Source organism: Chlorocebus sabaeus, chromosome 11, assembly GCF_047675955.1.
Source record: "Chlorocebus sabaeus isolate Y175 chromosome 11, mChlSab1.0.hap1, whole genome shotgun sequence".
NCBI lineage: Eukaryota > Metazoa > Chordata > Mammalia > Primates > Cercopithecidae > Chlorocebus > Chlorocebus sabaeus.
Window position 1 is genome coordinate 109299903 of NC_132914.1, and position 12703 is coordinate 109312605.

A 12703-nucleotide genomic window follows, 5' to 3' on the forward strand; every position below is an offset into this window, starting at 1 on the left:
TAGGGGAGGGAGTTTGCTAATGCCTTGTGCTTCCTGGGTGAGGCAACGCCCCAACCTGCTTCAGCTCGCCTTCCGTAGGCTGCACCCACTGTCTAACCAGTCCCATTGAGATGAGCCAGATACCTCAGTTAGAAATGCAGAAATCACCTGCCTTCTGTGTTGGTCTCGCTGGGAGCTGCAGACCAGAGCTGTTCCTACTTGGTCATCTTGCCACCCTTCCAAAGTTAGTGTTTATGAAGTACAAGAAAGGTGGAGTTGAAAGCATGAGAATAAAGTGACTCTGGGTGAAGACTACCATGGAACAGTAGGAGGGGACAAGCAGGTCACAGAGAACTGAGATTATCCAGAGTATAGCCAACCTGGGCTCCCTGGCCGGTGAGGCAGCTGTGCAAGGGAGCGGAGTGTTGATCATGGACAGCAGGACTCAGCAAGTCCTCACATCTTTCCTGTATGTCCCTTCTGCACAAGGTAGGTCTACATCCACCACCTGCTCCTGAAGGAGGAGCTGTGTCTCAGGGGCCCAGACTCTGCCACGGTAACAATCCGCTTGAGAAAAATGCCCACACCAGGCCCAAGTGCAAAGACTAGCTGCCAGGACAAAAAGTGGGCAGGGGATGTAGGGTTAGGTTTAGCTCTGATCTTGGATTCCCCTGCCTTCGTAATTTCTACATGCAATGCACAGACTCAAGAGTCAGGTTTGGGGAAGGGTAGTTTAAAAGCCTCATGGGGTAAGAATCACGTCAAATGCCAAGAGACCATAATAATTAGAAACACTTTAATTCCTAGCCACTTGGCAGCACTTAAATATCAGAGCCATCCAAGCATGCCAGTCTTTGAACTTGCTCAGCAAGAGTAGATGATCACACAACTCTTAAGGTAAATCAAAATTAGATGAAGGTTATTTATTGGTGTGACTTTTTTCCTTTAGTGAGCTTCCTTTACACAGCATGGTGTAAATAGCATCAGATTGAATGAAAAGTTTGTTAAATGCAACCATAAATAATTATAATAAATATACATCAAGTAACTTTACAGCACACATTTTTTAGGGCCAAGGTTTGGAACTGTCTGGACCTCAATGTGCTCTCGGAGAAGCAGCCATGTTAGCAGCAGATACCTTACAGCTGTCATCTACTCAAGTGATGGCCAACAGAAGCTTCTGAACTCCTCCTGGGGAGGTAGCTGACAAGTCCATTCAAGGGATGAGGACTAAAGAGAACCAAGAATTTAAAGATACAGGGAGGAAAAACCACTTCTAATAAATCCAAAGGCTCTTTCGTTTTGCAGAAATGAAAATAAAAGGATCCTTGTTGTCAGGAATACATCCTGGATGTGACACCCCCCCCCCCCCCCCCCCCCGCAAGGGAGCTGTGGCTGCTGGGGAGGCAGTGGGCTGACCATCTTCTTTCAAAACAGGGGAACTGCTTGCGGGCACTCACCTCCAGAGGTGACTCGCATCAAATACAACTGATGCAGCTGTCATGATTAACCCTAGGTCGATTTCATCCTGAGGTCAGGGGATCCTTTCTATAATGGTCCTTGATGCATTTCCTAAGAGTTACAGGGAGGAGATGGATGCTAACGGCTCTATCTCTAGAACTCACAATCTTTCCAGCAGGCCAGGGCGCATCTTCTTTCTTGGACCAGCATCCACACTCCAAAACCTTCTAGATAGCACTCACTCAAAACTTCCAATATTCACAATATTATACAATAAATACAGCGATGTGATTGTGAGACCTGGCAAGGCCCAAAGTGACAGTGTCCAACAAGATGGCCTGTGCTGCTCATGAACAGAGTACCATTGGACAAAGACCTATTTGGGGCAAAGATGCACTGGGGCAGTGGGTGAGCCTGGAGGCAGCCCGGCCCTGGCACACACACTTACGTGGGGTGATGAGGAGTGCTAGGCAGGGCTGGCCAGAGGGGCAGAAGGACTCCCCTGGAGTCTCCATCTGGACTTGCGTGTCTGGGTCACTAAAGCAGACCCCGAATTGAGCAGAGCTCCTCAGTCCACTCTTTTGAAAACGGGGGTGTGGCCCTTTCCCTTGTCCTATGTCACTGCAGGGAGGAAGGGCCATTTCTGAGCATTTTGTGCTCCTTTTTTGTGGGGTAGGCTTGAATCATGTGCTTTCCTCTTCAACCAGAGTCTCAGAGGAGGCCCCCACCTGAGCACTGTCTCCCACCTCTGGGTGTCTTCTCACCCCCTGCAGCTGGGATGCACCCAGCTAGGCTCTGTGAATTAAGGTCGGGATGAACCCTTGAGTCTCCTGCTCCTGAGGAGGCCTCAGATGAAAACTGTCAGACTAGGGCCCAGAAGAGACAGATGGCAGATAGGGAGGTTTGGGACGCACAGGGAAACCACTGTGGGCTTTTCCTCAGAAAAACCAAGACTGGGAGCAAGTTCTAAAGCAGGAAGATGAACATATAAAGCTCCCTGTGTGTCTCCCATGTTTGGGCAACTGGCCCAGCCACCTTTAGGTGGAGGGAGGCCTGCTGGGGCTGCCTCTGGAGCAACTCCAGCTGGAGGCCAGAGGGGAGGGCTGGCCACAGGCTTGTCTGTGGAGGCGCTCTGCTAAAGCACGGATGCTCTGTGTGGCTGAGGTCATTGTACCCCTGGCTTCCTGCTCGGTGGTTCTGTGATGGGGAACCAGCTGGGGCCTTATGGCATTAGAATCTGGTGGCCACGAGGGACAATGTCCAAGAAGATCAAATTAGACACAAACTGTCTGGGAACTAAACTATCCTACAAATAGACCACAAACAGGCAGCAAAAGAACCAACCCATCACGAAACGTACAAAGACAAAAGGTTAAGTCTTCCAGGAGGCCCTGGAACGTGGACGAAAGTTTGGAAAAGCAAAATGTTGCCAACTCCTCACGCAGGGCCCTGGAGGGACGGGCTGCAGTAGTGGCTTCCCAAGCCGGCAGAGCAGGTGCCTCAGTGACATCCTAATTCTGGGGCTTCCTCCTGTCAGCCACTGAGGGGGTCTTCGCGGTAGTGAATGGCACAACGAAGTTTCTCCAGCATGATTTCCAGAGAGGAGTACTGGGGAAGCTTGATCATGAACATGCAGGTCTCCACGCGGATGTAGCGAGAGTCTGGGGAACCTACAAGAAACCGAGCCAGCGTCAGAGGGTTGGGCCCCTGTCTGTGAGGCTCCCATGGAAGCTGGGCTGGCCTCCGCTTCCAGGTTTGCCTCCTAGGGTAGCCCTAAGCCAATCCTGGCGCCCAGCAGGATGGCGATGAGGGCCTGGGAACCTGGGAGAAGTTCTTGGAGGAAAAAGGGGAGAGAGCTGCTGGACAGCATATGTGCCAAACTGCTGATGGGTTTGTCTGCCCAGCAAAATGTTTTGTTTTGTTTTGTTTTTACCCATTTTTCTGCATTTAAAAGTTAGAAGATTTGAAGCATTCTGGATTTTCAGCTTCTTTTGAGATACGAGAAGGTATCTAACAGCAGACCCGCATGGCTGGTTCCTGCCCGGCCCTAATCCTCAGTGATGTCTGGGTTTTGGCGTGTGGGGCTCCTGTTCATTGTTCTCCCTTCACATGGGGCCTGGCAGCCCCAGTTCCAAACAGAGAAGGGCTAGTGTGTCCCTACTTGGGAAATGGCCAGGGGAGGGCGGTACCTGCTGTGCCATCTGGGGGGGCGATCTTCATGGGGTACGGGGGCACATGGGCGGTGTCGGGGCCCCCGTCTTTGCAGGGGCAGGTGAACGGGATGCGCTCCTGGTTGCAGGCAAACTTGATGAACTTGCACAGCTCCTCCTGGGTGAACATCTCCAGGGCCCCCCAGAAGAACTCGATGTGCTGGTCCGTCTCCATCAGCCCCACCTGGTACATGGTGTGGGCCTGGGGAGGAGAGGCCCAGGTGTCAGGAGCCCTGGAACCCCACCTACCCAGTGCCTCCCCAGCCCTGGGGTCTGCGGGCCAGGCCCAATCCCAGGGCAGGGTGCAGCGTGTGGGCTGTGAGCACAGGGAGATGACAACGATGACAATGATACAGGTCTGTGGCAAGGACAGAGCTGAGACAGGCCACTGCCGATGCCTGCTGCTGGACTTAAGGGTGACAGGGAGGCAGGCCTGGGGCTCACCACCTCCCCGCCCAGCCTGGCCCTGGGCCGTCTACCTTGAGGAACTCGAGGTTGATGTAGGGGAGGCCGCAGGTGCGCAGCTCCATCTCCAGCGGGCTCAGCGTAGTCAGCAGCTGCAGGGGGATGATGGAGCCCAGGCCAGCCCGCACGGCCGTCACACACTCCACATTCTGCAGCTCCCGCAGCCGCAGGCTCCGGATGGCTGCCGCATAGATGTCCTTGTTCTCCCACCTGCCCAGGTGAGGGGCACAGGTGAGGGAGAACACCACCAAAGAGGCTGGGTCTGGGAGCCACACCCACTCAGCCGGAGGTCCTGGATCCTCTCTTGGGAGAGGCCTGCGGCCCAGCCGCCCTGGTCATCCCAGTCCTTTCCTGCCTCTGGTGCCGCCACCTCAGAGCTGCTATTTTCTTAGTAAACCCCTTCTGCTGAGGACCCTCTTTCTTGGCACCCACCATCCTGCCTCATCTCCCTCCCCTGGTGAAATCCACCTGTCACCTGACCCAGGTCCTCATGCCATTGCCCAGGAACAGATGCTGCTGTCATACCCTGGCCAGCCCCTGCCAGCCCCCACCAGCCCCCACCACGTGCACACACTCACGCCACAAGGATGTGCCGGCCCCGGCTGCACAGCTCCACCTCCTCGCCCGTCATGGTCAGGTAGGTGAACCTGCAGCAGGGCTTGTTGGGGCTGTCAGGGCTCTCGGTGGCCAGGTGCTGGGAGGCAATCTCAGCGCACAGGGCCTCCAGCTCAGTCTCGTCATTGATCTGGAGGGTGGAGGCAGAGTGAGGCTCATTACAAGGCCATGGGAAGTGGAACCCTGATCCCCAGGTGGCTGGGCAAATCCCAGGTGCAGCTGGTGGGATCTACCCTTGGCCGTGTGGATGGGCATGTGACATGGGCTTGGCCAATCAGAACCTGCCATCAGTTCAGGGCCGGGCACGTGACCGAGGCCAGGCTGAAGAGACCCACATTCCAGGCCTTTTCCCATGACTGTTTGGAGGCAGCGATCCTGTCTCACTGGCACGGGCGGACTCTATGATGGGAAACCCTTTACTGCTGGAGGCCACCTCTGCCCGTGTGCTGGGAGAGCCTGCCTGAGACTAATTTTGCTTTCTTTGCTTTTTCTTTTCTTTTCTTTCTTTTTTTTTTTGAGACAGAGTTTTGCTCTTGTTGCCCAGGCTGGAGTGCAGTGGTGTGACCTGGGCTCACTGCAACCTCTGCCTCCTGAGTTCAAGCAATTCTCCTGCCTCAGCCTCCTAAGGAGCTGGGATTACAGGCGCCCGCCACCACGCCTGGTTAATTTTTGTATTTTTAGTAGAGACGGGGTTTCACTATGTTGGTCAGGCTGGTCTCGAACTCCTGACCTCAGGTGATCTACCTGCCTCAGCCTTCCAAAGTGCTGGGATTACAGGCGTGAGCCACTGCACCCAGACCGCTTTTTCTTTCTTTTTTTTTTTTTTTTTGAGATGGATTCTCGCTCTGTCAGCTGGAGTGCAGTAGTGCGATCTTGGCTCACTGCAACCTCCGCCTCCCGGGTTCAAGTAATTCTCTGCCTCAGCCTCCCGAGTAGCTGGGATTACAGGCACCTGCCACCATGCCTGGCTAGTTTTTGTATTTTTAGTAGAGACGGGGTTTCACCATCTTGGCCAGGCTGGTCTTGAACTCCTGATCCACCCGCCTTAGCCTCCCAAAATGCTGGGATTACAGGTGTGAGCCACTGCACCTGGCCTCTTTTTCTTTTTTAAAGCAATCTGGATAAGAGGCCTGAGACCAATACCAGATGACACTGTTTGAATACCTGGATTTGGCCCTGCCTGAAGTCAAACCCATCATGGTTTTTGTTTTAAGAGCAACTAATTTTTTTTTTTGAGATGGAGTCTTGCTCTGTTGCCCAGGCTGCAGTGCAGTGGCACAATCTTGGCTCACTGTAAGCTCCGCCTCTCGGGTTCACGCCATTCTCCTGCCTCAACTTCCCAAGCAGCCAGAGACTATAGGCACCTGTCACCATGCCTGGCTAATGTTTTGTATTTTTAGTAGAGACGGGGTTTCACCATGTTAGCCAGATGGTCTTGATCTCCTGATCTTGTGATCTGCCCACCTAATCCTCCCAAAGTGCTGGGATTACAGGCATGAGCCACCACGCCCAGTCTAAGAGCAACTAATTTTAAACAATTTTTTCTAAAGCTGGTTGTGGCTGGGATTTCTGTCCCTTGCCACCAGACAGCCCTGACTTAGTCCTGTCTGTGGAGGTGTACAGGCTACTGCCTCCCCACATTTGGCGACCAGAATCAGGGTCCAGGGAAACTGATTCGCACTGTGTCTGCTGGGCTACCTGGGAGACGACAGGGTGAGACCCAAAGGAGACTGACTGCAGCTCGGGGACAGTGACAGGTGGATGGACATTCAGGTCTAAGTCTGGAGTCTCCTTAGTAGCAACCTCCCTACCCCTTCACTGCAGACGCTCCACTGATACAAGTCGAGAGCATTTCTTTCCAGTACACATCCCACAACACCATGTGGTTCTGCACCCCACACCCTCTGGGGCCCTGGCCATCCCTGCAGCCAGAGGCCTCAGCCGGCCTGTAGGACCCCGCCTCGCGTCCCCTGCAGCCCCAGCCTGCGCTGCACCCAGAGCCTCAGGAGGATTCCTTGGGAGAGTGCAGGAGACACATAAACCCTCAGTCCACTGTGGGTGTTCTCCTTCCACCCTTTAGACAATGCCTTGTCATGCCTGTTTCTACCGAGAAGCCACGGGCATCCAGGACTCTGGCTCTGCTATTGTCTTGCAATGGCAGCCCTGAGTGACCCAGGGGGACAATGGCAGAGACCTGGCCAGGCAGTGCCTCAGTCGGCCATGGAGTATTCTGCCGGCGTACGCAGAAGCAGCTGGCACCTCCTTCACCTGAGGCCCAGGAGAGAGCAGCTTCTGCCAGGCCTCAGGCACGATGTTCACTCTCGTGGCCTTGAGGGGCGCCAGGTGGGACGTTGCCCTCCACACTCGGCCAGGATGGTTCTCTCAGCTGCAGGGCGTGTGGTGCTGGAGAGTCCAGAAGTCAAGGCAGGCAGCCCTGGGCTCCCGGTGGCTCTGCTCCCTGCCAGCTGTGAGGGCCTGGGCAAGTCACCTCCATTTGGTGAGCCTCACTTTCCTCCTGACCTTGTGATGATGGAATAAAGCCCTCCACCCTCCACCATGAAAGAGACAAGCCTGGACACTCCCCGAGGACAGGGTGAGTGCCCAGAGCCTGTCTGGCCCATGACAGGGCCTCAGTGACGGCCACTGAGTGAACAGAGGGACTGTGGACCCCCTCCACCTCCAGAGGGGTGCTGAGCAACAGCACCATGCTCTCAAAACCTACGTGTGCCCTGGACAGGCAGGAAGGGCTCCATCCTGACGCCTCTCCCTTGGTTGACCTCAGGTGGTCCCAGGGTTGACTCCTGTGCTCTGAGGCCCTGAAACAACTCTTAACCTGCACCCCTACAGCCGTTCCCCCAGTGCCTGTTCACTCAGCTCCAGGAGCCCTTACCCATGGCCAGGTGACGAGCACCAATGTGGGAGGACCAGCAGGGCTGGTCATGTTACCTCCAATCTCTGCTGCCAGCAGAGGCCTCTGTCCCTATGAAACAAGCCTTCCTGGCAGATGGCTCACACCCCTAAGGTCCTCTGGGGGATCCCAACCCAGCCTCAGCAGGCAGCGGGGTCTGCATGGAGTCCTAAGCAAGGCGGCGGGGAGGCCCCGGGCGCTGCACGCCCCCGGAAGAACTGTGCCTTGTACTCACGCTCTCAAACTTCTTGACGTAATTGTAGGTGAGGATGTCCGCTTCCTGCAGGTCTTGCTCAGGGTCCAAGGGCTCGCCCACCAGCGTCTTCCAGAAGGAGGGCAGGAGGTCCAGGGGCAGTGGGACATCTGCCCGAATAGCAATGCCCAGCAGCTGCCCCAGGAAGTGCAGCAGCTGCTCCTCCCCGTAGGTGATGGGGCTCGGGGTCAGGATGTACTTGCCCTGGAAGCGGAGGTGGGCATGAGGTGACCTGGGCATGGGCCTCTGTGCCCGCCAAGGAACATGTGTTTCAGGCCACCGCACCCTGTGGCAGGCAGGAGAGAAGTCACTGCAAGCTCCCAGAGCTTGCCCAGGCAGTGTGGCAAGGGCCTGTCCCCACAGATTGGGAGGGTTTCTGAAAAAGTTTAGTTTCGATGAGACACACGCTGCCCCGCCACCACCAGCCACTGCACTGGGACCTGAGCTTGGGGACATGGAGCCTCCTCTTGGTCTCCGCCTACCTTGTTCTTATTGACAGCTGAGCTGGGGCACAGCAGCAGCAGCGACAGCGAGGAACTCTGCAGCTCCTTACACACCTGCCACAGGAAGTGGCGGAAAGAGCCGCCTGCAGGACAGATGAGAAACATGGGCACCTGGGGGCGTCCTGGCGGGAGGTGGCACCGTTCCCTCCCTCTCACCTGCTGGCTGAAGCGGCTACTCTTTCCCTGGCCTGCCTGCCGCTGTGGCGGGGTGGAAAGAAGCCACCTCAGGCCTAGGAGGCCTCAGGTCCAATCCTGCTCTCCACTCACTAGTGGGACCACCCAGTGATACCACAGAAGGCAAGATGTCCCTGAGGCTCTGTCACCTGTCTGTCAAATGGGAGAGTGACCGTACCTTCCCCGAAGGCCATTCGAGGATTCAGTGAGGTCATCGCAGGTCCCCACACAGGCAACCTCTCACAGCTGCAAGCCTGCCTGAGTTGTGGACTTGTTTGGTCCACGTCTGTGCCCCTGGGCCAGGCTGAGGGCAGGACCACCTGTTTCACTCAGCACTGCCTCCCCCACTGGCCGGGCTCGCGTCTGTCCAATAGAATGTGTAAGTGAATGGACAAATGTGTGAATGTGCAAAGGGCAACGGTCACTGCTCATCCTCTCCTGCCGCCATTCAAGATGGGTCTTTGGTTTCCTTGCAAATCTCCTCCTCTGGCCTTCCCTGTGTTCCCTATTGGTACCCTGAGGTCAGGGAGCTCTGAGCACAGCTGTGCCCACACCCTGCTTGGTCAGAGCCACGTGGAAACCCAGTGTGGGGGCCCAGTGCAGGGGCAGATGTTGGGCCTGGCCCTCACCTCTGCTTCAAGGAGAAGCAGGAGTGTCCCGACTGCCGATACTTGGAAGGCCAGGGGCCTGGACCCTGGAACCCCAGTTGGCTGCCTGACCTTGGGAAGTGACTTGGCTTTGTGGAGTCCCGGTTTCCCTATGTGTAGGACTGGCCAGGGCTGGCACTCTGGGCAGGTTCACTGCTGTGGGGAGGATAAGGTGTCGTGCGTGAGTCTGGGCTGTCAGTGAACCAGAGCTGTTCTGAGAGAGGCCTAGGAGGCCTGCCCATAGGATGCCAGGGTCCTCTGTCTGGGAGGCAGCTGCATTCCCGTGGGGGCAGATCAGAGGAAAGGGGAGAAGGAGCTGGGTAGGGGCTCCCTCCTGCCCGGACAGCCTTTCCCTGCAGGGTGCCCAGCTGTGGAGAAACTAGGTTTCTTCTGCATCTGCAGTGGAGACATTTCCTGAATGTCTGGGGCTAAACATGAGAGGGTCACAAGGGAGCACTTGCTCAGCTGCCAGTCCTCATCCTTGCAGAGTGCGATGGTGCCATCTTAACCAAGGGCTCCCCAACACCCTGCCTCTCATGGGGCACACACAAGCTTTCAGGCCTACCAACTCCTCAGCCAGGGCCCTTCCCGGGGAGGGGGCCAACCGGCACCGAGAAGGGCCCTGAGAACAAGTGCCATCCCCAAGCCCAGGAGGGACTGGCTGAGGCTTCCACACGGGGACGGTCTGGAGGACATGGGTGTGAGGCCACTCTGGGTGCAGACCAGGCTTCTGTAGCACAGGTGCTGAGGATGCAGCTTTTACTCTTAGGAATGGAGGTCTTGGGCAGCTGGGGCTAAGGCTGGACACTAAACACAGCTCCTTCAGAGGGGAGCCTGGTGGGCCACAACTTACTGGTGCCGTGGACCTCCTCCCCAGTGAAGCGGATGTTGAAGGCATATGTGGGGTCACCACCACTGGCCAGCTTGACACAGAGCTGAGACGACGGCACTGAGGCCAGCTGCCTGGCAGCCTGACAGAAGTAGGAGTTTTCAGAAGCTCTGATTTCCCCTGGAAAGTGAGATGAGCTGATCAAAGCACCCCCCGTGGCAGCCCTCTGCCCTCCCGTTGAGGACAGACCCCGGGCCTAGCAAGCCTGTGCCTGTCCCTGGACCCCTGCTCCCTCACTTGGCCCCTGTGCCTTCTCTGCCCTTAGAACATCTTAGAGCCTTCTGTGCCTTAGCACTTGTGGCTCCCACCTCTGGAACCCGCCCTCCTGGGCCACTAGTGCTTGGACCCTTCTCATCTTCTAGAAGCTTCCCTCTGCCTCTCAGGGAGGTCCTTGCCCCCCAATTCCTCTCTCGTTTCCTCTGCGCGTATCCCTTCTGTCTGTCTATACGCTGTGGCAGAGACTCTGGGGAGCCTCCCCAATGCCCTTCTCTCCCTTTCCTTTGATGCTGGAATCCCCATTTTTGGCAGTCGCACGGCTGATCAGAGCAAAGCCTGCCCCATCTGACGCATGCAGCTGGGCGGCCCCCGGAAGCCAAGTTCCTTCTGCTATGCCCCTTCCCCGAGCTCCTGAAGGGACCTTCCAGCAGGAAGCCACACACCAGGATGCTCCAGCAGAACGACAGGAGGAACTGCCGCACCAGCCCTGGATGCCCTTCTTCTAGAAGCTTCTTTTATGTTCCAGAAATCCACTAGTGTGTTTAGGCACTGCCATTTTGCATTTTTTGCCCTCTGCAGCCAACCTCACCTCCCACAATTTCCAGTGGGTCCAAGGTGATCTCAGGTGCCGCGTGGTCCGCTGTCCTCTGCACAGTGGCATTCAGCACTCGATTCATCACGGTCACTTTTGTGTCATAGAAGATCAGCCCTAAGGAGAGGAATGTGGGAGAGGCTTGGGTGGGGCTTTGTCCCTTCCTTCCCAGTCCCCCCAAGACTCTCTTTAGGTCCCTGGGTGTGGCACTCTCAGGCCCGCTGGTGGCAGCAGAGCCGGGTCCTGACTGTGGAGGGTGGTGTGTCGCATCTACCCAGCTGCTAAGTGCATGTACCCTTTGTCATTCCCAGGAGACACCCAATTTCCAGAAACAATGCAAAGAAACTAGAGTTGCAAAATGGAATGTAGAAAATGATACCTATTTTTAATTTAAAAAAAGACAAAAAGCTCTGTGTGTGCACACATGTCTGTTTGTATGTGAAAAGAAAAGTCTGGAAGGATAGATACTCATCTGTTAACAATGTCACTCTGGGATGCAGGGATGTGGAGGCCAGATAGTAAACAGAACTTCATATATTTCTAATTAATTTGAAAATCTTAAAAATAATTTTACTTTTCAGAGCATATGTTATTTTTATAATTAAAGTAACTTCCCTTGGGTGGACCTGTTGCTCCAGAGGAGCCCAGCCTGCTAGATGAAAGGTTTCGGGGGGAAGGCATCTTCCTGTGGGGCTGCCCAAGGACCCTGCCTGTGGATTCTGGCTCTGGCGTCTTGCAGGTGACCTCTCTCTTCCTGCAGGGCCAGGGCGGGTGCAGGCACTGACCTTTGGCCTCCTTCAACAGGGCAGCGATGCTATGGGTGTACATAGGTGTCTGGCGCAGCTCCACCAAGGGCAAGAAGAAGGTCTCCAGCGTGGTGTTGAGGGACTGCAGCAAGGCGAAGCGCAGGCGCAGGCTCTCGATGGGCACGTCTGCAGGGCGCAGGAGCAGTCAGGCTGAGATCTTGGCCAGATCGGCTGAGATGCCTGACTCACAGGCAACACAGGGGGTCCCTATCACTGGGAACAGGATTGGTGGATTTTTTACCTAGGACCCTGGAGACGCTGTCAGTGAGCGAGCGGCCCTTGATGTGCCTGTGCCTATGCCAAGCAGACACAAAGGGCGAGGCCCTGGCTGGCCAGATGGAGGTGCTGGCTCTTAAGGAGTCCAAGGTCCCCTCATCTACCTTCAGGGCCATGCCAGGGCTGTCCACTGTATTATTTTTTGACTTACTATTTTGAAATAATAATACAGGAGGTTGCAAAAATGGCACAGAGTCCCGTGTACATTTCACCCAGCGTCCCCCAATGGTGATGTCATATCAAAACCAGTAAACTGTGCTACTGGCACACTGCCCTTCAGTTCTTCACCCTTCACATTGCCACAGACGGAAGTCAGGGACAACCTCTTGCCCACCTTTACCTCCTTGGCACCCAGGAGAGAGCAAGGGCTCTGCACCTGTTGCTGATGAGGCAAGCGGCTGAGCACAGCCCCTGGTACGAGTGTAATGAGCTGCTCACCAACACCTTGTAAAGGGGGGACGTCTGGGAACTAACAATTTATATTTTGTGTGCAATCCTAGTTTTTTTATGGAGACGGGAGTTTTGCTCTTGTTGCCCAGGCTGGAGTGCAATGGCGTGATCTTGGCTCACTGCAACCTCCGCCTCCTGGGCTCAAGCCATTCTCCTGCCTCAGCCTCCCAAGTAGCTGGGATTATAGGCATGTGCCACCATGCCCGGCTAGAGATGGGGTTTCTCCTTGTTGGTCACGCTGGTCTGGAACTCCCGACCT

At 55.6% G+C, this 12703-nt stretch overlaps 1 protein-coding gene across 9 annotated transcripts in view; it reads right to left on the bottom strand.

Annotated features, from left to right (window-relative positions):
* Window positions 1–758: 758 nt before the first annotated feature.
* The window catches only part of HECTD4 (HECT domain E3 ubiquitin protein ligase 4), a 222744-nt gene continuing 210799 nt past the window's right edge, over window positions 759–12703 (bottom strand). For 8 of the 9 annotated variants that reach the window (XM_008004780.3, XM_008004781.3, XM_037996501.2 and 5 more), the window contains exons 68-76: window positions 11698–11844; window positions 10910–11029; window positions 10069–10224; window positions 8374–8477; window positions 7874–8095; window positions 4694–4860; window positions 4130–4325; window positions 3630–3852; window positions 759–3110 (exon numbers count right to left, since the gene is read on the bottom strand). In XM_008004780.3, coding sequence (XP_008002971.1) covers window positions 2974–3110; window positions 3630–3852; window positions 4130–4325; window positions 4694–4860; window positions 7874–8095; window positions 8374–8477; window positions 10069–10224; window positions 10910–11029; window positions 11698–11844 — 1472 coding nt within the window. In that variant the 3' untranslated portion in view covers window positions 759–2973. Of the gene's footprint in view, window positions 3111–3629; window positions 3853–4129; window positions 4326–4693; window positions 4861–7873; window positions 8096–8373; window positions 8478–10068; window positions 10225–10909; window positions 11030–11697; window positions 11932–12703 lie in introns of those variants that run through there. The other variant, XM_037996503.2, reaches the window with a different exon arrangement.